The sequence below is a fragment of the Tachypleus tridentatus genome, chromosome 9, assembly GCF_004210375.1.
Source record: "Tachypleus tridentatus isolate NWPU-2018 chromosome 9, ASM421037v1, whole genome shotgun sequence".
NCBI classification, from domain to species: Eukaryota; Metazoa; Arthropoda; class Merostomata; order Xiphosura; family Limulidae; genus Tachypleus; species Tachypleus tridentatus.
This window is the reverse complement of record NC_134833.1, coordinates 83586047-83611840: the sequence shown is the minus strand read 5'-3', so window position 1 is coordinate 83611840 and position 25794 is coordinate 83586047. Positions and strand designations below refer to the sequence as shown.

Genomic DNA, 25794 nt, shown 5'->3' with positions numbered 1-25794 from the left:
TGAAAATATCCCTGGTAAAAAACTATTTGGAGGATATTTGTAAAAGTTGCAAACATTAAAATCGATTACAGCGCTTCAGTACCTTGCAGGCCCGGCATGGCCTAGCGCGTAAGGCATGCGACTCGTAATCCGAGGGTCGCGGGTTCGCGCCCGCGTGGCGCTAAACATGCTCGCCCTCCCAGCCGTGGGGGTGTATAATGTGACGGTCAATCCCACTATTCGTTGGTAAAAGAGTAGCCCAAGAGTTGGCGGTGGGTGGTGATGACTAGCTGCCTTCCCTCTAGTCTTACACTGCTAAATTAGGGACGGCTAGCACAGATAGCCCTCGAGTAGCTTTGTGCGAAATTCCAAAAAAAAAAAAAAACATCAGTACCTTGCTGTTAGCTGGGAATATTCACACGTAGAGTCCTGTATAGTTTCAAAACAATACTAAAAAAATATTTTAATTAAGCAAACTGTCTAAATCAACCATTATATTTCATGTTTTAATAGGGTGCGTTCAAACTCAGAAAAAACCTTGAAGCTCAGTCAATATTACAACTGTACTGATTGTGTTTTCTGGATGTTAAAATAATCAACTAAAGGTCTGCCACATATTGAAAGCACAAACAAACGTACATACCTCTAGTTCAAACTCGCGCTTATTTCGTTTATTTAGAATTTCGCACAAATCTACACGAGGTTTATCTACGTTAGCCGTTCCTGATTTAGCAGTGTAAGACTAGAGGGAAGACAGCTAGTCATCACCACCCACGCCAACTTTTGGGCTACTCTTTTACCAACAAATAGTGGGACTGACCGTCACATTATAACGCCCCCACGGCTGAAAGGGTGAGCATGTTTGGTGTGAGGGGGGCTCGAGCCCACGACCTTCAAATTACTAGTCGCTACGTAAACTTCAAGTGATATTCAATCCAATATTACTTGGCAGTCGTTTAGGTTTTGAATCTCACGACCTCTGAAGGGGTTTGCGAGACAACAAGGGGCGCCCAGAAACTTTTGTTTCTCTTCAGCCCCGCATGCGGAAATAAGGTTTGGTTCAAAGTGCAGACTCATGGTGAGCATTCATTCATGGGGTTAGAACCACTAAAACTTCATTAGAATTAATGTCAAAGTTGGAGAGAAGACCGTGAGTATAGGGAGAAGAGAGCTGAGGGAGGCTGGAAGCAGAGCGTCCTTGGCGGGAATGCTGCTGGCTAGACAGGACTTGAAAGACGGCTGGTAAATCCGTATTACGCGGAAGAGTTCAAGGCTGTAATGAAACAACGAGTTCCTGGAGTAACAGAATTAAAATGATGAATGTCTTACTGGAGAAGTTATGGCTAAACAACAACTTACCAGTTAATTTAAACTGTGAATGACAGCATTCGCTTTCAGCATAGATTTCGCGCGACTTAAGAACTTAATTTTAAAAAGAACTTTCAACGAGACGTATTTGAACCATCGACTTACGGATGACTATAACCCTACTATCCTCCACCGACTTAGATATTGTCGGATTATTTTAATCACAACAAACAATTAAAAACATCTGACAAGGCGGATATTTATTAATAGAAAAAAATATTAAATAGTTTTAGAATTTTATTGGTCTCTTTCCGGGAAAAGATTAATTTGTCTGTTTTTTTGTTTTTTTTTAGTGTAAGCTAGGTCTTATCTATTTTGTTAAACTCACTATAGTGTATGACCATTATAATCTGAACCTAAATATAAACAGTTATTTACATTTTATTAATGCTCCTTTGCATGTGTTTATGGTTGAAGAATATCATTCACTGGAACTTCTAGCAGCATTTTAAATAGTTTACCAAATGTATTTAGTCTGTTTTAAAATGATTATCTACACATAGAAACTAAAAAATTCTACACAGTAGCTTGTACTTGTTACTGCTTGTTTTTTGTTGTTGTCGTTAAGCTACGTGTGTGTGTGTGTGTTTTCTTATAGCAAAGCAACATTAGGCTACCTGCTGAGCCCACCGAAGGGAATCAAACCCCTGATTTTAGCGTTGTAAGTCCGTAGACTTATCGCTGTACTAGCGAGGAGCGTGCACAGCTACATGATGGGCTATCTGTACTCTCTCCATCAAAGGGAATCGAATTTTAAATTTTAACGTTGTAAGTCCAAATTATGTTGATCGGTTATTCTGTGGAACCAGAGTTCTACATTTTTTTATTCTTTCAATTTATTTACTTTTTTACGTTTTGAGAAAAATAAAGGATATACATAATTAACCAAACTTGTTAAACACAATGAAAACATAAAACAACAGTTTGTTCTTGTTATTTCTATTTATTATTCTTGGGATACAGTGCTATCGTGCAAATCCACTAATTCTCAGCGTAATACATTATTTATTTTGAATTTTATCACTAAGCCTAAAGTTAGGAATTATCAAGATCACATTCAATATTTCCATTCTCACTTTTTTTCTCCGAACCCCCGCTTTTTGGAATTTTCACTCAGGTAATCATCATCAAAATAATAAGTCAGAAAACGAGGTAACATTTCCCTGACAGGAAAATAATGTTGTTTGGTCCCAACTAGCGTTTGGATCTTTTCAAGATGTGAATTATTTACACCTCCTAAGGCAAGAGCCTTTATGGTCGACTCTGGGAATAAAGAATGGTTGTCACGTTTTTCCCAGAAGCCTCGTTTGTCACCAAATCCTCGTTTGTCACCAAATCCTCGTTTTTCTCCAAATCCCCTTTTCTCGCCAAAACCACGTTTCTCTACAAGTCCTCCTTTGGCATGTTCCTGTACTTTGACATTTCTGTAATGTAATGGAATAGGATAGATGCTGTGGACTGCTCCAACGATGTCTTTGTAAACTGAGTTATCATATGTATCTTGATTATATCCTCTGTTGTCACCAGTGTTGGAAAGAAATTCATCAGTGAAAGTGTCACACGACATGAATTCAATGGTTGCCAGAAGTAAAAAGAATGGAGTCATCATCTTTGTACACTATAGAAAAATGTCAAAATACGATTAAAAAATGTTCTAGCAATTTTATTTTATGGTTAAAGTTGTATATAATATTTTCATTTGAAATAAAACACATGAATTATGTATTACAGTTATTCGATAGCTGAAGTTCTGATTGTTTTTTATTGAATTTTGAATTTCGCACAAAGCTACTCGAGGGCTATCTGTGCTAGCCATCCCTACTTCAACAGTGATAGACAAGAGGGAGGCAGCTAAACATCACAACCAATGAATAATGAGATTGACCATCGCATTATAACGTCCCCACGGCTGAAACACGGTGTGACAGAGCTTCAACTCTGCGGGCCCAGATTATAAATCGAGCATCCTAATTAGCAAACCCTGTCAGACTAGTTCTGATCTTACGTAAAATAAAAAAGAAGATTTCAAGTTACTCTCATTAATTCACTGGCTGCCTGACACTCAAGTATTTTCAAAACGATAAAGCAGTGAAAGAGAAAGAGATTAAACTTATTTATTCGAAGTAAGAGCGTTTTTTTGTTCGTTTGTTTTTAATTTCGCGCAAAGCGACACCAGGGTTATCTGCACTAGCCGTCTCTAACTTAGCAGTGTAAGACTATAGGGAAGGCAGTTAGTCATCACCACCCACCGCCAACTCTTGGGCTACTCTTTTACCAATGAATAGTGAGATTGACCGTCACATTATAACGCCGTCACGGCTGAAAGGGTGAGCATGTTTGGTGTGACGGAGATTCAAACCCGCGACCCTGCGATTACGAGTCGAGTGCCTTAACCACCTGGCCATGCCGGGCCGATGTAAATAAGAAAAAAACAACAACAAAGACTCAAACACTGACTTCTCAGGCACGGCATTAGTAGCAAAGAACAACTTTGATTGGACTCCACTGATAGCAACGTTTTGCTCTCTCGGTCAAACACTCAACAATTAAACCAACTAGCATTCTGTGTAACACATTATCAAAATAATTTAAAAACAGTCTCAGGCCATGCATTTTCATCATCCAGAATACAAGTGACACCTACAAAAAACAACAACAAAGACAACAGATTACTAAGGTAAGATTTTTCTTAACCATCTGGCCATGCCGGGCCTGAAAGAGAAAATCTCGTGTTGAAAATGATTATCTTAAAAATTGATTTTTTTAAAGGGGGATAAAACTTCAACAAAAACACACTGAGAACTGTAAGTTTTATCCAGGAAAGCTTGAACGTTATGTTTCACAATCAAACAAAAGCAATTCTAGGTTCATAATTGTTTTTATTTATTTTCTGTATCTTTCTTTCAGCAATGTAAGTTTCATATGCTAATTGAAAATAACATTTACGAGATATTCAATATATTAAATAACTATTTTTGAAGCATCCTATATCATATCATGTCCAAGGTTTTTTGAATAAAACTTATTTTTTCTCAATATGTTTTCATTGAGATCTAACTCATTTTCAGTATGATGCTGTTTTCATATTTATCTTCTATATCAGTAAGTATATTTTAAACCAGGTCTTTTTTCTTCCATTTTGAATTTCTTGATCTCCAGTGCACACTTTTGTACACTTCTAAACAAGACGTTCTATTGCAAATGTAATATATTCACGAGAAGTAAAAAATAGATCAAGAAATAACCTCCTTTTTTTTTCCAATCGGTAAGAACTTTCTTTTAGCACGTATCAAATAAATCATAGAAATATAATTTGTCTACACTGGCAACGAAATTCCTAATCTTTTCCAAGCTACACTACATAACAGTTGTTACATTTTTGGATATTCAGCATAAGGATACATTACTTGCGTATCTCTAAGTCTTTGTATAACTGGTTTTATACCTGCTAAAATTAAAGATTGTCCAGGCTGTCCATCATATGCTTTAAGATACATATGTAAACCCTGAATATTATATTCTGTATTGAAAGTTTATAAAAAATTTGTTTAATTCTGCCTATAACGTTTCTTAATGAAATCTACATATGCAAACAAGAACCCAATATTACTTTATTTATAAATAATTAGTTACACCGTGTTGACTTACGTACGATATATGACTGGAAATACGTCTTCCTCCTTCTTTAACTGTATTTCAGCTCTCTCCACTACACTTCTCAGAGACCGGTATTTATATAGTTTAAAACACTGCCGATTTCCATAAATGGCCAAGACAGAAGATATCTCATTACGCACTTGGTTTTCATTGGTTCTCAAAATGTCATAAAACGAAGTGTTGTAAATAATCCCTTATTTAAAGTTAGAATTTTATATTAAATCTCACAGCAAATCCCCTTTGATTAAGTTGGATTTCTTGTCATTCCATAGCAAGGTCTGTTCACAAATTTTGCATGCTCTATTGCTAAATATATTACGTATACATGTGTATGTGTGTGTGTGAGTAAAAGCACCTGCCTACTAAAAGAATATGCTTTACTACTAATATCCTTAGATTGTGAAACGTTACAAACAAAAAACAGTCAGCATGGGTTGTGTATAAAAGTAAACCAATACTCGTTAAATAAGCCTAGTAGGAACTCTGGTGAGTTAAAAATAACATAAGTAATTCAACCTACATGAAACTGGATATTAAATATTCATGACTAAGTTTTGCTAACCCTTGCTCCTGCGTCAATCCGAATATATTTCGTCTGTATTTGAAGCAGTATTATGAAACGTGCATACGAATTTAATTTGATAACAAACGAATTCCGTAAAGAAATAACAAAAATATGGTTTGGTTTCAACGTAAAAACAAGATTACTTTTAATGATATTAGAATCTTCAAGAATATGATGCCACACTTCATCAGAAAAGTTTGGTGTGGTATTATTTGAGTGCAAAAAAATGCGTTACACGTGTTACAATTTATACATATTTAAGAAATACTACAATACATGTTTCAAATTCTAAAGCTGTTCGTTGATTGGTTCTTGGTGGTAGTTTTTAACATAAAGCTACACAGTCGGCTATATGCTCTTTTTCCACTGCGGGGAATCGAACTTTTTATCATTCTGAGTCTGCTAGCTTATTACTGGACCCCAGGAGAACAAATTCCGATGCATCAGAAGGCATATAAATTCTCAGAACTTCTGAGAATTCGACTTGTCTCTGTATTGTTTGTCTTTTAAGTTCATTATAAAAACGGCGACTGAAGGAATGTGGAACCGCTTTTAAACCAATTTACTGTAGACATTACTTTGAAAATTACATTTTTTATTGTTTTTTACATTAGCTGGAAAGTACCTACGAGAATGTCAAGTTTACAGAATAATATGGATACGTTTCATAATTATTTTAGATGCCATTTTAAGTCACCAAACAGCATGAACGTAAAAGAATGTTACCACAAACTAGATAACACTTCCCAAATTGTATGCACATTTTTCTAACATTTATCTTTGATTAACATTTTCAATGATTATTGGTTATAATTACAGAATTGCGAGTTTATAACCCTCTGTAACTTGTTTCTTGAAGAAGTATCTCCCGCTGAGTCAACGGTAAGTCTTTGGATTAACAACGCTAAAATCAGAGGTTCGATTCCCCTCGGTGGGCACAGCAGATAACCCACGTGACTTTGCTATGAGTAAAATATATATATACACACACACACACTTGAAGAATTAGCGACAGTAAAGTTTGTGTTTAGAGACACATTCTAGTGATGTTGTTGAAAAAAAGTTTTGGAGTTTCTAAATTTAGTTTCTACATTTCAAAATCTAGAGAAGCCAGTGGCCGTTTTATTACCCTAACATCCGATATCTGTAATGAAGTTAAACAGAGTATATCTCTAGAAGTATACGTTAGATAAATATTTAAACCAGTTGTTTGTTATTTTGTAGTTGAAGACATGATTTCCAACCAGTTTTTAGTTATTTTGTATTTGAAGACATGATTTCCATATGTAATCGTTTATTTGTCGCTCACATATTTTCTTATTCTTGACGTATGTTTAAAAGACTAAGTAAAATATACCACAGAATGACGTTTATTAGAAAAAAATGAAATACATGGTAGCGAACCAAGAAAATACGTGTATGACGTCACTTGTTCTTTGTTAAGCGCAAAACTGCACAGTGGTCTATACTTTGACCAACAGGAACCTAACTCCTAATGTAAACGTTAAAAGCGTTCATTCTTACCAATGATCCAACAGAAAACATTTGTTAATCTCCGATTGTGATGTTAATCTTAAATCTGACAATTTCAACACAAAGATACTCTATAACCCGAGCGCTTTCGAAATATGGACCTTTCTTCTTCCAGGATAAACTGACAAGTTTAATTGATATGAGGATGGAACGCAATTATAGTTTTGAAAAAAAAAAAAAGAATTGCAATTGTTGGTTAGCCTTGAAACTACCAAAAGTAGGAACAGAACACTTCTCTAAGTTTTCAGTCTGTTTCCTAGTAGCTATAACAGACTAGTAAAGTGGTAGAACTCTAATTAGCATTACACCGATCTGGTAATACGTCCATCAAATCATCTGCTACTCAAAATGAGGCCCTGAATCACATCTTTCATGTCTTGCTTTTGTTTCCTGCTTCTTAACTGCAGGAAAATACCCTCCCTGTATTATAACTTACAATATTATTAGACTATTTTCATTTAATTCCTAAGGTTCCCAAAGGATGTAATTAAGTGGTTAAATCAAGGTTTTAAAATTGATGGAATTCCCTTTCGTGATCCATTTTAACATTGCAATCAGAAGACCTGGAACGCTGATGGCTTTAATCCTCAAGAGACTGGACGACATCCAAGACCAATTTACCTCCTGATTGCACTAATCCCTTTAACCTTTGACCAATTGCCTTTTCTGTATACACTTTCGGAAGGCGTTGAACAGTACGTTTAATGGTTGCTTTGTTTTATGCCCCAAATTAAATCACCCTCTCTTCAATATCCAATTTAGCTTTTGCAGACAAAGAATTACCAGAGAAGTTCTGGAAGCTATTGACACGTTTAACAGTGAAGTTTTTTTTTCTTGGGGTACGGTTTGGTTTGTTTTGAATTTCGCACAAAGCTATACAAGGGATATCTGCGCTAGCCGTCCCTAATTTAGCAGTGTAAGACCAGAGGAAAGACAGCTAGTCATTAGCACCCACCGCCAACTCCTCGACTACTCTTTTACCAACGAATAATGGGACTGACCGTCACATTATAACGCCTCCATGGCTGAAAGGGCGAACATGTTTGGTGCGACGGGGATTCGAACCCACGACCTTCAGATTACGAGTCGAACACCTTAACCCACCTGGCCATGCCAAGTCCTTGGGGTAGAGAGTGATAAATACTATACCATTCTGCAGAATCTTACCTTAAGAGGCCGGTATTTTTCTGGGATTGCCTGGCATTTGGTTTACTTTTTAGAAAGAATATATTCAGCAAATGTGTCTTTTTCGTGTCCATTTTTAATCGATGCTTTCTTTACACAGTAAATGGGAATTTCTCAAGGTAGTAATTCTAATGTCTCACATTATCAATAAAATTTAACTCTTTCCATGCTGATTACCTTCTGTTTTCCCCATCTCAACATTTATTTAAATCGAATTTGGTATAACTTCAGATGCATTGAGCCATTAAACCTGAAAGCATATGACAAAACGTAATTATCTGCATATAGTAGTAATATGTTTTTAGAGCAAAACTACACAAGGGCCTTCTTGCATTCAGTCCACTGCGGAAATTGAACGCCGAACTTAAACATTATAAGTCTATGCACATACCGCTTACCCACTGAAGGGCTATATACGTTTAAATCCAGATTTTTGTACGTGGTGTTTTACTTTACTAATTATCTCATTTTTTTCGTTACATATTGTAAATATATTGCATAATTTATAGCGTGCAGAAATCAGTCTCCTAGTGGTACAGTGATATGTCTACGGACTTAAAAAGCTGGAAACCGAGTTTTCGATACTCGTAGTGGGCAAAGCACAGATATCCCATTGTGTAACTTTGTGATTAACTTCAAATAAACAAGCAAAAATGTTGTCCTCTCTCTCACTTTCTTCTGTGTGATGACGTATTGATTTAAGATTAATAAAAAGCGGTCTAGTGTGGCCTGGTGATGGCTCGCTCGAATCACAATTTGTGGGTCACAGACTAAAATTCGGTCACCAAACATATTTGCTTTTTCAATCATAAGAGAATTATAATGTGATAGTCAATCCCTTTATTTATTAACAAAAATGGAGCCCAAAAGTTGACTGTGTGTGCCATCTCTCTAATCTAATACCGTTAAATTAAGGACAACTAGTCCTCAATTAACTTTACTCGAAATTCAAACCAAAGTTAAAAGAGGCAATTATTTCTGAGAAAACCCAAAACCCAAGACTTTTTAAAGTAGTGTTTGTTTGTTTCTAATTAAGTGCAAAAATACACAATGGACTATCTGTTCTCTGCCCATCACAGGTATCGAAATACGGTTCCAAGCATTGTAAGTCTAAAGACAGACCGCTGTGTCACTAGGTTGCTGTAAGTAGTAATGCCTTTATATTAAATTTTCTAAGATGTTGAAATGAAAATTCTAAAACAAAAGAAAGAAAACAGTGTAAATATTCGTACTTAAGTAGGCACAATACAATCGCCTAACTATCGTATCGGTGATTGGATCAACAACTTCTCTTCCTTCGAGGTAAATCTTTTCGATAAACCAAGTTAAAATTACCATAATCAATGCTCTTTAAGAAAACAGATATTCTCGGTTTTAGTTTGTTCTAAATTCAGTGCTCATTATCCCAGTAAATATGATAATAATTGTTTGAAAGTCTAAAAATATCCTATAAAGCAGTCCTTCCGTACTTCGGGTAACCTCTTTAGATCGACATCGTGAAAACGATTTTTAAATTTACTGCAACTGCGACAGAAGTTGGAAAAATCGTTGTCTACGTGACATTTGTCAGTTGCAAGGTTTGATTGCTGTTTTCTAACACTAGGGGAGATAGGACGATAATTAATGGCAATATGTTATTTACATTCTAGCTCGGTCCTGTACCATTTTATCCTAGATTAACTCACAGTGCTAAAATTATTTTTTTTGAGGGGAAGCTACAATTTGTTAGAGGCTCAGCTACAAACCACCATTAATTAATTATGTGATTACACAAACTATAACAAAAACAGGGGAAGTTGTATAAAATCTTTGAATTTTGATTTTAAATATGGTCCATTATTTTCAGCTTAATTTCCGAAACCAAGGTAGATTATATGATGTTCAAAAACAACATTCATTTGTGTGTTTACATATATGAATGTATGAGGCTTTGCTTGAGTAATAAGAATGTTAGTGTTTTTATCAGTGATGTCGAGAAATTTATATTCTGAGCCCATTTTAGCATTATAGTATAACCTATATACTTTAGTTGCTCCTTTGCCACCCTACTTAACGGAGTGTCTAAATTCGAAAACAACAAATACATATATATTTTCCATTTCGTAATTTGTACATTTAATTTCACACTTTCAGCACATACTCTCTTAACAACAATATTAGGTTATACTTTTATTGCGAAGCAACATGATATAAACGCTATTGTTGGGATGCAGTATTACCAAAAGGCACTGAATTTTCTATGTATTAGATGTTGTTATATGGTAAACCACTTACTTTCTGTGTGGTTTTTCGCTAAATTGCCTGTTTACTAAAAATGAGAACTCGCATCCGCGCACGTTGCTAAGATATGTAATAATACTTGGGTGCATATCCTCAGGGTCCACTTGGTATAAGTGCAAAATTTCAGGTTTTTAAATTCTTTCCTCTTGGAGCTATGACGGTTACAAACACAGAGACACGCACAAGTGTATGCACACTCACACACACGCCATTTTATTATTACAGATTAAACGTCTGCAATAATGTTTCATCTGACTCTTAAGCTACAAATATCGATTTCAAGAAGATAAACATCCCTAAGTATGATAATAATTTACATCAGTGCACTGCACCACCACCACGCCTCCAGTAACTGAATTTTGTATTTTATGGATTTATTTTTCATAACAAACAGAAAATTCATAACTAAAAGTAGCTGGATGAACAGTGAAGTCAAACTACTTTCCATGGGTGAAATAGTGATAAGTTTATGCATTTGCTAAAATAAAATCCCAGGTTCGAAGTTTAGTCTCAAATAAACTGAACTATTAATAATTTTAAATATTTTACTATCTTCAGGCTTCTTTTGCATCTTATTTTGCAGGGATCATGGGATTTATACAAAAAAAGAAAAACAATACATTGTGCTTTTGGGTAAACTTTCGACTATTTTATTTATTTTCCTAATATACTGTCAGTAATTATTTCCCTGCCAAAGACGTGTAATTGATATGTTAAAGTTTCATCTTTTTTAAATAACATTAGTCATCTGTCTTGACATACTATGTCAATTACAACATGCAAAATAATAATAATTACAAACATTAACGTTCTGAATTTCCTATGAATATTATATATATATATATCCCATCTTATAAGACACGACATATTTTTTATTAAATTGTTAAACAGTATATATATATATATATATTACTTTAACTTTTAGTTACAAATGTACATCACGATTTTTTCTCTTTCTCGCTCAACTTTGAATTAATTTGTTGGTTAATAGCTTGATTTCGCTCTACTATATATAACAAAATATATGACTCATGCATTTAATCCCCCCCCCCAGAGGCATAGCAGAACGTCTGTGGACTTATAACGCTATAAACTGTATTTCGATACCCTGATGGGCAAAGCAGAAATATCCCTTTAGGTAGCTTTATGCTAAATTATAAATAAATAAAATAAGCATTCGAACCACAGATGAATTATTCGTCCCATTCCAATTTTAAACAGCAAAATATGATCCATGTTATTCATAGACATTAGATATCTAATAACACTTCATTAAAAAACTCGCACAGAGTTTATTTTGACATTATTAACGTACTGTTAAACGTATAGAAACAAATCTCTACACAACTGTGGTGAGTTGTTGAAGTAAACATTTAAGATTGTGATTACTCGTTACAAACACGTGACTAAAAATACTACAGGCACCACAGAAAAATGACCATTTAAAGTAGAACAAAATTCTACACATATCATTGAGATTAGGTTCAGTAGAAGGAAATAAATAAAACAAAGATAATTTACCCTTCTTCTGTCCAGACGAATACCTTCACTAAGTGAATGTACAAACTTGGGATTCCATTTCGATTTTATTATATTCTCTGCATTTTTCTATGTAATTTGTTGATACTGGATAACAGTAGTTATTTAGAGTGTGGTCATAATTTCTTAAGGGTTGGGAATTTAAAATATAGCTTGCACAGAAAGTTTCCCACCTTCTAGTTTCATTGGACAATAAGACGTTCCACCCCACTATACTTTAATGCAAAGAAAAGTTACCTCCTTTAAGAATCGGTGTTATTATTAAATATTGAAGTTTAATTAATTTGGTAAGAAACTTATAGTAGTTATTTTGTCCACATCATTGTGTGTGACACTAGTAACACTATACGCACAATAGTGTTAAAAGCACTCTTAAACTTCATACAAAGACTGACATGAATCACAACTAGCACTGGACTGGACTTGACTGACCCCACTTTCCAGGCTCGTCGTTTCTGGCGTTCTTAGTTCAAACAGAATGGCTCGAAGGGTGATGGGATAGATCTGTAGAATAAAAGGTTTTTCATGCTATTTATTACGATGTAATATTTATTCTGTGACTAATAAATGTCCGAGACTGGACACAAGTGTATAATCAAACTAGACAATCTTTATTAATTTCACCAACAATATGTATGTTCATTTACCTTCCACGTCGGACAGCTGCCTTTATTAGAAAGGTAAATCAAAAGGCTGTAAATATATATAATAGTACTGTTCGTTGTATGTCCATGCAACTACTTCGCAGGATGTATATGGATTTCCATAAAAATGTGGTATAGAGGTTCATTAGGCCCATATGGGGCACATACAAATTTTCAGTTTTGCATTCTGCGGTTTTATGGTTGATTTTGCACTTTTACTACTATTTTGCTCCATGTAGAATGGATCGGCACTAAGTTTGGTATGAATGCTCATTGGGTCCATGCGGTACATATAAGGGTAACAATTTTACGTATCTTAAATGATAATCTTTCATTAATCATGAATTTACATAACTTCCATCGAGGGGAAGGGTACTCCAACTAACGTACATATATACAGGTTTCCTCCTATTTCCTCAACTGAGATCTTGTACTAAACTGAATGGCAACCTTATTTAATTAAGTCTGTAACATAAAACTTGCCCAGGACAACTTTTGCTGCTCACGTGACTTATTATTTCTCCTAAAACATTAAGAAAGTCATAAACTCAAAATATCAAATGGCTCTCGATGGATGAAGCGACTGTCTAACATCACATACTACGTACAGCCAAATTTCCAATGGAAAAACATAAAGTATCTCGGGTAAATGACATAAAAATATAAGCTAAAGAGCCAGCAACCCAACAACCTCGACAATCGTGTTACATAAGAACTGTTCACACACCTGAATAAATGATTTAAGTTCCTGTCTCAAAACAAAGCATGTAAAATGTATGGTATGCCTACATACCACACCTTCGTAGTCCTGTTTCCCAGATTACATACATAATTATGATTACTGAGTAATTATTGTTTCATGATCCACAGGACGGCTGACTACAAGTAACGTGGTAGATAAAATAAAGCTCAGAGATAAGTACCGTTCTCATAACTCTAGTAATTATAATAACTGTGAAAAGAAATAAAATTTTAAACAGACATCAAATAGGATGTTTGAAGGGTTCACCATCCATGTTCTTGAGGAATATCTACCATACTTGTATAAGTAAACTATTTGTTTGTTTGTTTTTAATTTCACGCAAAACTACTCGAGGGCTATCTGCGCTAACCGTTCTTAATTTAGCAGTGTAAGACTAGAGGGAAGGTAGCTAGTCATTACCGCCCACCGCCAACTCTTGGGCTACTCTTTTACCAACGAATAGTGGGATTGACCGTCAAATTATACCTCCCCCACGGCTGAAAAGGAGAGCATGTTTGATATGACAGGGATTCGAACCGGTCACCCTCAGATTACAAGTCGATCGCCCTAACCACTTGGCCTTACTGGGCCTCTTGCAATATCGTTGATAACATGATTCAAAACGTTTTACAGATGCGAGTCGTTATCATGAGTACTAATATCCTAGTACCTACAACTATAGCCAAAAGTTTATCAGCCTAGAATTATTCCATTTTAACTTCAAAACGTCAAATGAAAATTGCTAACTAATACTGCGTTTAATGATTGAGTGAAAGAATGTAAAAGATAACCAAACTCCTCAGTGACTCGTTTGACTGCATGCTCGAGAAGATTACAAGTCTTTAGAAACCATGAATTACACTATGAATACTAACAACTACTATTGCGACTTCTGTTAGACTTCTATGGTATCTGTTTGTAGATTTTTCTATTAAAATATGTCAAATAACATATGAATTATGTTCATGTAATACTTTCTGTTATGTCTTATTCTTAAATTCTCAAAAAAATTTTTTGTTCTCACCAACAGAATGCTTTATGCATTTGCTGTTTCAACGGAACCTTAGGCAGAATAGATACACTAAGTTTTAGAATTTTACAGGACTGAAACTGCCTTTTACATGAAAAGATGATAACGTTTTGGGTTCTATAATTAGGCCTTTGTCAGGTCTAAGGCCTCAGTATAGAAGCCGAAATGTTGTCCTCTTTCACTCAACAGGCAGTTGCAGTTCATAAAAGTTCTCAAACTGAAAAATACACATTGTATGATCACCAGGTGCTCAGGAGTTTAAAACACTTGCTTCCTGATGCTGACAGCACTTTCTTACTTAGTTTATCTAACATATCTCCAATGTAGTGGCTGCAACTGCACTTTAATGTTTCAGGTAGAAGTGAGTCGAAATTGAGACAAATCTCAGACGAGTTTTTTTGCATTTTATTAACGATGCCCAGAAGATCCAATACATTTACAAATTCTTAAATGAATAAACAAATTTATAAACTTCACATATTGACCGTTAACAAGTACACCTTACACACTGCACACTATAACATCCAAATGCTTTTATGCTCAGGAATGTAAAGAGTTTGTTTGTTTGTTTTGTATAAACCTTATAATGTATTTCCATGTTCTCAAGTAACAATTCCAAATGTATTGGTCCAACAAAAACTATGGTAGCGTTAACTAATTCTACATTACAATATCAACTAAGTTAAAAACGTTTTTGTTTTGTTTTCACTTTCTAAAGTACATTATTTGCAGAGGCGTAGCTAGGGTTTTCAGAGCCCGGGGACAAAGTCAGTTTTCGCGCCCCATCGTTACACAATTTTCCTAATTATGTAATATCAATTTGGCGCCCCAACCCCCGATGCTGCGCCAGGGGACAGATGTCCCCCCTTGCCCTCCCCCAGCTACGCTACTGATTATTTGAGATAAAAACATTATGCAAAAGATGAGTACAGAATGTTTCATTTAAAGAACGAATTTCTTATAATCAAAAACAGAATTAATATTGATAGTTTTAAAATAAGAAATTACAATCCATTAAACAGTTTTTCTTTCATTTTTTTAGAACAAAGCCACATATATACCGTGTCCAAAACGGGGAATCGAGCCTATAGATAAAAGGCCTACTAACTTATCGCTCTTCCACCGGGAGTTATATCGTAAAATCACAGACAGAAGAGTATTCATTAAAAATGAAAGAAAATGTTCATGGCATGCGCATAAACACGTCATTTTCAAAGTACCTCTGTAACTTATTCCATTCAAAGTGCAAAATGTCCACATAGGAGACCGACACATACCTGTAACATTACACTGATAGCTTATCAAAACATTTCCTTGTTGTCATAGTACTCTTCCATAATGTCACTACACCTTTCTCACACATAACTGGGACATTTCCAATTTGCCCCCGATGAAGAAAGGTCAACGTCTTCAAAACACTTGAGTTACAGGGTTTGTTTGTCTTTTTGAATTTCGCGCAAAGCTACACGAGGGCTATCTGCGCTAGCCGTTCCTAATTTTGCATTGTAAGACCAAAGGGAAAGCAACTGGTCATCACTGCCCACTGCTAACTTTTATCAACGAATAGTCGGATTGATTGTAACATTATAATGCCTTCACGGCTAAAAGAGCAAGCACATTTGGTGTGACGGGAATTCAAACCCATGAGTGGTTACAAAGTTTCATAATGTTGTCTATAATTGGTTTTTTTGAGCCTGCATTTTTTAACATAATGAATTAATCCACCTGAATAACTGGCATATTAAAATAAATACGATTAAAATTATTTTGATCTCATACAATATTTTAATTTTGTTTTCAGAATCTTCAATTACATGTTTTTTCGTTTTAAACACCACTATCTGACAAAATTTCACCCTTGCTTTATCCACTTCAGAAAAATAAAGCACAGTGTATTTATATTTATAAATCTTAGTAACCCCACTTATATAAACATATTTCATCAACGAACCCAGGAAATACGAGTACTTTAATTTGAAATTTGTTAAATACCTTTTCAGAAAAACAACTTTGATTGAGGATATTTTCATTTACTTTTCTATTTCTGTAAAAAGGAAACAAAAAAAAAAACTGGATTTCATCATAACTATTGTTTACAACACAAACATATGGTAACGTTACCACTAAGAAAGGTTGGATACAGACTCCTCTCCCAGTCAGTGTTACCCTGTTAGTAAAGCACCCACTCAGAGTGCTATATCAAACGTAGTCTGTTACTCAACAAGGTGTAAAAGGTGTAACAAGCTCAGTAACACACTACACACCAACTAACACCATTAACAATATTGAGTAACAATAACTGCAGTTATTTTATTTCCAGAAACATCTTTATTGTATTAAACATGAAAGAACTGTTTCAGCAATATTAATTGTACTCTTTCTTGATACATCATTTTACAAGTATACTATTGTGCTGGAAAAGCTCTTGAACATGCCTAGTTTACCAGCTATCTCATCTTAATATTGTTTGTTTGTAGCACAAACAAAGTTGTGCATAATGGGCTATTTTGTGCTCTCATCTTAAGATCTCAGTTTTACAGGCACTCTTATGAAACATATTAAATTAGTGTTACACATAATAGGTTAGTGTTACACATATTAGGTTAGTGTTACACATAATAGGTTGGTGTTACACATATTAGGTTAGTGTTACACATAATAGGTTGGTGTTACTTTTTTTAAAAAGTATTCCACTATTCAGTTCACACCTGAAGAAGATTAGCCAATTTTCGAGAAGTGCTTTGATTATAGGGGGTGTACTGTTTTATATTACGGCTTCTTGAACCAACTTGCTTTTCTGTAATCATTAATATTCCACTAAAGATATTTTTTTGTAATTGACTTCTGAGGATTATGAAGACATGAGAGTTAAAAACAGTGATTTTTGTTATGTAATACGATTTAATAGTTTTCATATCTGATCTATAACAATATTTTTTTTCTAATCTTTGATTTGGTTTGTTTTTGATTTCACATCAAGCTGCATGAAGGCTATCTGTGCTTAGGTCTTATGTTACTGCAACTTGTTTAATAGAGTAAGAGCAGTAACCATGTATGTTCTGTTAGTATATAGGTTGGCTTGTTAAAATAGGAAACTTATATCTTCTAAATATAAAACATTTATCACTAACTGTCCTATCATTAGTTCATTATTTTCAAAGTTTCTGTTTCAATTCATTAAAATGCCTACATTGAAAGGAAAAGCCCAGTTCTTGAACTACTTTTAGAAAACACATACCTTCATTTTTTATTTCTGTAAAAGTATTCATACTTACATGTTTATATTGTCATTCCAACTCTATGTGTAGTACAAGCATGCTTTTTTTAAACATGTATTTGCCACCAGCCAACTTTTTTTTGTTCAAGAATAGCTTTTAACCAGGAGTAGCAATGAGTGGTAATAAACCTAAATCAATACAAACTATATTTACCCATGCAAACCCAATGAGGTTATTTAATTATACTGGCTTATTTGTTACTTTTTCTTCTCGTGACACACTCTGATACAGGATAGAACCACTGTAAAATTCAACTCAAAGAAATAGATATTAATTAAATCTCTCAAAAACAACAATCATATCATTAACATTTAAAAAATAATGGTACTGAAGCAATTTCCCATGCAAAACAATACTTTACAGATTGTTCATTGAAATAAAAGATACTCTAGATATACTCATTGCACATTTACATGTATTAATTGTTAAACATTAACTTTGAATTGCTAAAAGTTGGTTGTCTGAAGTCCAGTCCTCCTTACCTTAAAATATTAAACATTTCTCAACTTTTAAAATATCTTAGGTCTAAGTCAATATTATGTATACCTATATAGCTAAAATATCAATACAGTAAATCTTTACTTGGTCTGATTTGTAAATTCACACCAAATAACACTTGAATTCCTATGGCTAGGTGAGGGGTTAAAATAATCGATGCTGCATTCAGTTACAAATGAAACTATTCCACCGAGATGCTAACTAACATTAAGCCAAATACATTAACTACATATTCTTAGTTGAGTCAATGACAACATCACTATGTTAGCCCTAAAATTCAGATTACATCAATAACATTTATAATAATCAAAGGTTAAAGATAAATCCAACCATATCAATTGCAGATCTAGTTTGGATGTTAATTGCAGGCCTTCAGAAAACTTTAGTACCAGTAGTGTTGATTAAAAGTCCTTGGTTTAAATAATAAAAAAGCTCACCATGTTATTATAAGATTTTATGGTTTAGTTACTAGTACCATCATCAACTATACTAATAATGCCTAAACTAAATGTATCAACTAAAGATAACATTTTTAACCATTAGCAATCAACTAATGGCCTTTAGTTTAACTACTAGCAGTATCAACTACTGATTCTTGATTTGCCCACAAGCAGTCAACTAAAGACCCTTGATTTAGTCACTAGCAGTATCAACTAAAGACCACTGGCTTATCACTAGTAGAAACAATCAACAAAAACTACCGACTTAATCACTAGTAGTAACAATTAAAGACCTTTGGTTTAGCAACTAGCATTACTGACCAAACATAACATGGTTTAGCTGCAAGCAGGTTCACCTAAATACTCCTAGTTCAGTCACTAGTACTATAAACTAAAAATGACAGGTTTAGCCACAAGCTGTATAAACTGAAAAACTGTTGTCACTAACTGTACCACCTAAAGAACCCTGTTTTAGCCACAAGAGGTATCAAATAAAGACCACTGATTTAGCCACAAAGAGTACCAACTAAATTTCCCTTGTTTATCCACAGCTAGTACTAACTAAAGACTACTGGTTTAGCCAGTAAGAGTATTAGAGAAAGACCCCTGGTTTAAAATCTCAACTCCAATTGCAAAGGCAGCTGCCAAAAATGTTCACAGACTGCTCACAGCCAATCAACACAGATCGTATATGCTAGTTGGAACTGCCCCACCAAACAACAGGAGAGAAGTTACCAGCAGAACAAAGCAGACTCAACATACGCCCTCACTATGGCTATGTGGAAGTAAAGCAGTGCCTGATATTACAAAATAGTTTCTGTACTTCAAATGAACTACTGGATACTACATCAAAGACCATGTATGAGAAACTATGCATATTCCACCTCCAAGAACTTTCACACAGAAGTGTAAGCATCAAACTATATTAGAATCCCCCCAGAGGAACAGAAAATAACTGAAGCACATGGAAAATCCTCATTCACCTATGTTCTCAGATCAACAGGTCCAGGGCTAACATAATGAAATGGAGGTACTCCAGTGAAGCTGCCTGCAATTGCAGTGACAAGCAGACAATACAACATCTGCATTTTCACTCCCAACCACAAGTTGTATGTACAGCATAAGACATTGCTGTAGTCTTGTGAACATGCAATCAGATGTGTGCAAAATTGGATGGAAACCAGAAAGGGAAAAATGGACACAACAACAAGAACCACCACTGGTTAGATCATTAGTATTGAACTATTAAAGACTTTCAGCTAAGCCACCAGTAGCATGGCCTTAAAGACTTCTGGTTTAACCACCAATCATTAGTAGTTACATCTAATCTTCAAATACAGGCCTCTTGTTTATTATGCTACTATAAATTGAGTAAAAATTAAAAACTTCGGATTAGCCAATACTCGTATCATCCCTTGAGAAATGCAAGTCAAAACAGCGATTTGTTCTTTACATTCCTTAGCCTTATACCAGAAAAAAACCGTATCAATGGAATCACTAAGTTTAAACATTGATTAATTTGAAATTTAAACTGGTAATTTTTTGTACTGTTGTAATGCATTAAATAATTTTCGCAACCATACACATCAACCAAGAAAGAAACAAAATCATTCCACTAAAAATGTTTAAGCATTTCCATTAATGAATACAATCATTTCTTCAAACAGATACAACTTCTAAAATAGATAAAACAAGATGTAAATATTATATAACAAAACAGTTCTTTAACCAGTCAGAGTAACTTCTGTATACACTAATATTTTATACAGCTTGTAGTCACACTTTTACACGTAAGTTGGAAAGAACAACTTTACACTGATAAATGTAGCTATTACTACATCACTGAATATTCAGACTATTGTCTTAAAGTAAATTAATTACTCTGTAATAAATTTTACTGAATTTGAACAATTAAAAAAATAAGAAACAAATTTTTTTAATGAACCCTTATGCATGATGCAATATACAGATCCTGATATTGTAACTTTTATTTACTATTGCAGTTGCCATCCTGATATATTCATACATGTATATATAAGCAGGACCAGTACTTAAATCCAAGGTTTCTTATTCAACTAGTTTTGTGAATTTACTTATGACGTCTCCTCTGAATAACAGTTAGAAGCCATTGAGTCAACAAAGGCCACAAAGCTATGATTAAAATTGTGTGCACTGGGAGGTTTCCAAAAGGCCACCAGGTGAACATCTCTGTGTTTTTCTACAATAAAAAAGGTAAACTATGTTTGAGGAACCAACAAAGAAATAGTTCTGAGATAAAAATTTTACAGAACTAGAAAGTTCCTAACAATTTCACTTCTTGTAAACTTTAAAGTGAATTAACCTGAAAAAAATCAACTTGGCTTTTATGCCTTAATGAACTCAAACTCCGAGAAACTGAAACAGAAAATGATCACAAAGTCAAACTACTAAAATCCTACTTATCTTTAGTTGATTACACTTGTAACTTTACTTGGGTAAAAGAAGAGCAAATTACAATTGATGCTTTATAAAGTTTGTCAACATAATTTTACCTCATAACTGGAATGTGTTATAGACAATATCTGCCTTTTTTTTTTTATAGGAATCTTTTACAAAAAAATATGTTATAAAGTAATCTGAAGAAAAGGAAAACTGATACTATCTATTATTATACTTATTTTTAATTTTTCAGAATAACAATTAGTTAACCTGACAAATACATATATAAAAAAATGTTCCATGCCTACCAGGTCACATGGCAAAGAACAGATAAAAAGTTTAAATTATACAATGTTGATATTTGTGCAAAACTATTACACTAAAATATATAAATTTGCGTGTCACCATGTACTGATAAAATATGAAGAATGGTAGTAGCTGATGACTATTAAAGAGATAAATAGTATTCAAAGTGATAATTCAATGAGTCTCTTTCATTTATACTTGTTTTAGAGTTAAACCCAGCTTCACTACACAAGGTTTAGTTTATCAAATGAACAGACACCTTGACAAAAGTAGGCCCTAAGAGAAAACCTCTATGCATGAGGCTAGCAAGGATCATGGTGAGAAAGAGAAAAACATACAAAACATAATTGTTATCTTTGAGTGCTGGGTACCAAGGGCTAAAATGATCATAATGAAAATAAAAACAACGTAAAGGGCAGACCTTAATAAACTACAAACTGACCAAAGATCAAACGGGAGTGTATGACTGAAGATACAAAATTGATAAATTGATATAAATACACCAAGTGATGAGGAGTACAAGAGAAGCAGTAAGTCAGGGAGTCAGACTCTTTACAAACCATAGAAAAGATAACCTTTAAGTGTAGTGAAAAAGATTAAAGGTAGAAGAGCATGGTTGTGACAGTATACAAAAGATTGTCACAACAGTGTGAGACACAATGGGAGTTGTGGAATGGGGAAATGCTGATAAGTAACAAGGAGGGGATGTGTCCATCATTTGATGGAGATAAGAAAAACAGATATTAAATGGATGTTACTATTCCAAAATTTCAAGATCCTTCAAATTTTGTCCATCTATTACACAAGTTGTTTTTAAAGCACTGTTATGGGAGGGGAAGTAGGGGGGGAAGAGAGAAAGACAAACCCCTTTTGGAAATATATAATAAATCTTAAAAGAAAAACAAACATAATACTCATCAGAGCTCACAAGTTCAAGTTAGTTGTTTTAATGAAATGGATTAGAAAACTGAATTACAAAAACCAATAATTGTTACGAGTCACCATTAGCAAAACACTTTTTTTCCTTTGAGAACAATGACAGTACAATTTTTACTTGCCAATTTGATTTTGCTTCCACATTTCAGGTTTTAAGGACAGTTCTTTACTTAAGTTAAACTAGATGACTGCTGGATCAAGGAAAATTCTTCTTGTACATTGTACACCTTAACTTTACGACTACTTAGAACTCGTGTTTACCTAAAACCTGTTACAGTAAGTTTTATTCTAAATAGCCTAATCCCCTGAGGAAAAACAAAATCTGTCTGATATCACACTATGTCAATTTTATTTTTTGAAAAGAAAGTAACTAACCTTGTGCTTTTCTTGTTGGTTCAGTAAAGTTTCCATTGTATCAAGCCTACTGATGACCTCATCCAACTTTTGTTGCAGCCGTAAAATAGCAAAGGCAAGCTGCTCTGTAGTATCTGAAGTCATTTCTCTTGGTCGAGATCTGCCAGCTCCATCTTGCCCACCACTCCCAGATGCACCACTCATATGCAAATATTGACAGCCACGAGTACCAACTGCTGCTTCTGTTGATAGTAAAGACAAGAAGTTACTTAAGCATCACTGGATTACCAATATAATAGCTTCATAATAAGATCAAGAATATTTATATACTGTGACAAATAAAACGTTGCTAATTGTATGATATGATACCATAACTAACCATAACTGAAAGCCCAGAATAAAACAATACCTTTTAATCACCAATTTACCATTGTCATACATAGAGTGGAAACAATTAAACAGAATAGTATGCAACACAGAAATATACAACACTTCAAGTAATAGTATTTGTTTCAGACTTTCTTTGTTATATGTATTAACTATGCTATTACGTTACATTTTGTGTTATAACTGATCTGATGTAATTCCAAAGAAATTGAAACAGCCTTGTATTAATAAAATACTTTTTCTTTACATAGCTAAGAGTACTTATTAACGAAGTGAAAACTGTATAAAAGACAACACTAGATACAGTTCCCCTCCATTGTTTTGTTACTAAATCCCAAGTAAACTTATTACATGCTAACTGCATATATCCTGTATTACAGAAGGAAGTAACTGACTGAACTTAATTTTAAAAGCATTTTTAAGTTAAATTTTTTATGCTAAGCCATAGAATAGAAGTGCATATAATAGGGGCTGACAATCATATCACAAAACATCTGCTTGACCCAACAATCGACTAATACTATAAATCCATTGTAATTTCTAACAAAACTAGTTTCATACATATATCATGATATATTATTTAATACAAAACTTTACCATAGGTAATGCAGAGTTCAGTCATGGTTTATGACAATGATTGCCATTGTTATACATTCCTTACTACCCATCTACGTTTCTCTTTCAAGCTTACCCTCCCCAAATTATTTTCTCATTTCACTAAGACAAATTGGTCTCTGTAGCAGTTCTGCTATACTGTCTTCAATTTTAGCCATCAAACTTTCTTCTAACCTTTCATCAAATTTAACTGTAAGAATGTACAAGTATAGACAGTAATTACATTATGTACTTTCATTATATTTAGAAAGCTCGAATGATCTTTGGCTATTGACAACTTGGTTATGATTACAAAAAAAAAAAGAGAGACTATTGAACTTCAAGTCATACATTCACCTCTCGCATGTCGACGACTTGACACTTGGCCAGAAGGATTAACCTGTAAAGGATTGGGTATTCTTTTCCCAGATGCGAGGTCGCCCCCACCTCGTGTTTTAGCTATCAAGTCTTCACTCTGGCCATTTATTTTAGATGCCTCAAGGACTGCTACATCTTGTAGTTGAAGTTCACCACCATCACAACTTTTCTGAAGACCTGTATTCTTAGCTGTGGTCTTCTCAGGATATAATGACCAGGTCTGACTGTTATTATCCACCACAACTATTGACTCACTCTGGATATCAACACCACTATCCCCACTAACATGCTTATTGGCAAGCATTTGCAGCTCATCTTCATCCTACAACCAGAGACATCCAAAGAGCAGATTGTAAATGTCTGTATTGGTAAAATCACTACAATAAAAAATTTAAACATCTATATGTTGATAAAATTTCAGGTATCGAAAACTCTTTAAAGCCTTGAGCTTATAGCAAACTGTACTAAAATCCTTATTAAACCAATTGGCATAAAACTCTTTTTATTCAAAGATATCATTAATTAATAAATTATGTAACGAACAAAAGATTCAACTATATTATCTGTTTTCAGCACAAAAAAATACCTACAATTCAACAAAAATAACAGTAACATAATAATTCCACCCTCCCAAATCACATTATATACAATAGATGGCCTAAAAACAAAAAGTAGCAGTAGGAAAAAAAATACTAGCTTGAGACAAAAACAATAGATGTTTAGAAATAAATTTCTATTATAATTAAAAATGCATTTTAAATCTAGCAAGTAAAACATCACGCTTTATTCTCTCACAGCAAAAATTATAGGTCATATAAACAACTATTATTATTATTATTAACTTCTGATTAAAGCAATTTGTTCACATAAATCAGAATTATGGATTAATATAGTAATGAATAGAGCTGATTTCATGTCCTATTCTTTACCAGCTTCTTCAGTGACCAGAAACATAAAACTGTTCCTTGGTTATGATATCCACTTTGGTAAGAGCACATCTTCTGTAGATGCAGATCAATCATTAATTGTTCTGGAAATATCAATACAATAGACAATTCCTGCACAATGAAATACAAGTTATTACACAGTTAAGATCTTAGGGTGAAAACCAAATACAATTTGTTTATAACAATAGCCCAACTTTAGCACAGGGTATTAGTTTCCACTGATTTTAACTGAAATCTAGAGTTTCATTTTTTTAATTTTTTTTCACACGTTAAAAAAAATGTTCTGAAACATAATCCCACAAAAACAAACATTCACTTTTAAGGCATCAAATTACATGATGTTTTTTTACATCACATAAGAGACATTTAAAATTGTAATCACAACATCCTGGAGTGCACTGGAAAAAAGAATCATTAAGTCATACGTGCATGTAGCATCCATTAAAATCACACACAAAAATCACCTCTTGAATTTGATCATAAGTGTCAGAGAATTCATCTACTTCACTGTCTGAGCCACTGCTCTCACTCGATCCATTAACATTAGTAGGTCCATCAATGTCATGTTCTAGATGCAGAGTAATTAAAAAAACACATCATAAATGCTTAATGCAATTAAAGTTGAAAGTTTCCAAAATATAGAACCAAAGATTATTACTTACAGACTGGAGTGAAATAAAGAATGATATGGGAGTACTGCAGTGTGAAAGAAGCTGGTTTGATATGAGAAAATATA

At 34.0% G+C, this 25794-nt stretch overlaps 1 protein-coding gene across 4 annotated transcripts in view; it reads right to left on the bottom strand.

The window, feature by feature from the left end:
* Positions 1-2293: 2293 nt before the first annotated feature.
* Positions 2294-25794, bottom strand: part of LOC143225642 (acyl-CoA-binding domain-containing protein 5-like) — a 35906-nt gene continuing 12405 nt past the window's right edge. Inside the window, exons 4-8 of one of the 4 annotated variants that reach the window (XM_076455430.1) lie at positions 25523-25626; positions 24091-24433; positions 22774-22994; positions 12539-12610; positions 2294-2965 (exon numbers count right to left, since the gene is read on the bottom strand). In XM_076455430.1, the coding sequence (XP_076311545.1) occupies positions 2420-2965; positions 12539-12610; positions 22774-22994; positions 24091-24433; positions 25523-25626 (1286 nt within the window). In that variant the 3' untranslated portion in view covers positions 2294-2419. Of the gene's footprint in view, positions 2966-12538; positions 12611-14909; positions 20957-22773; positions 22995-24090; positions 24434-25522; positions 25627-25794 lie in introns of those variants that run through there. The other 3 variants (XM_076455429.1, XM_076455428.1, XM_076455431.1) reach the window with 3 other exon arrangements.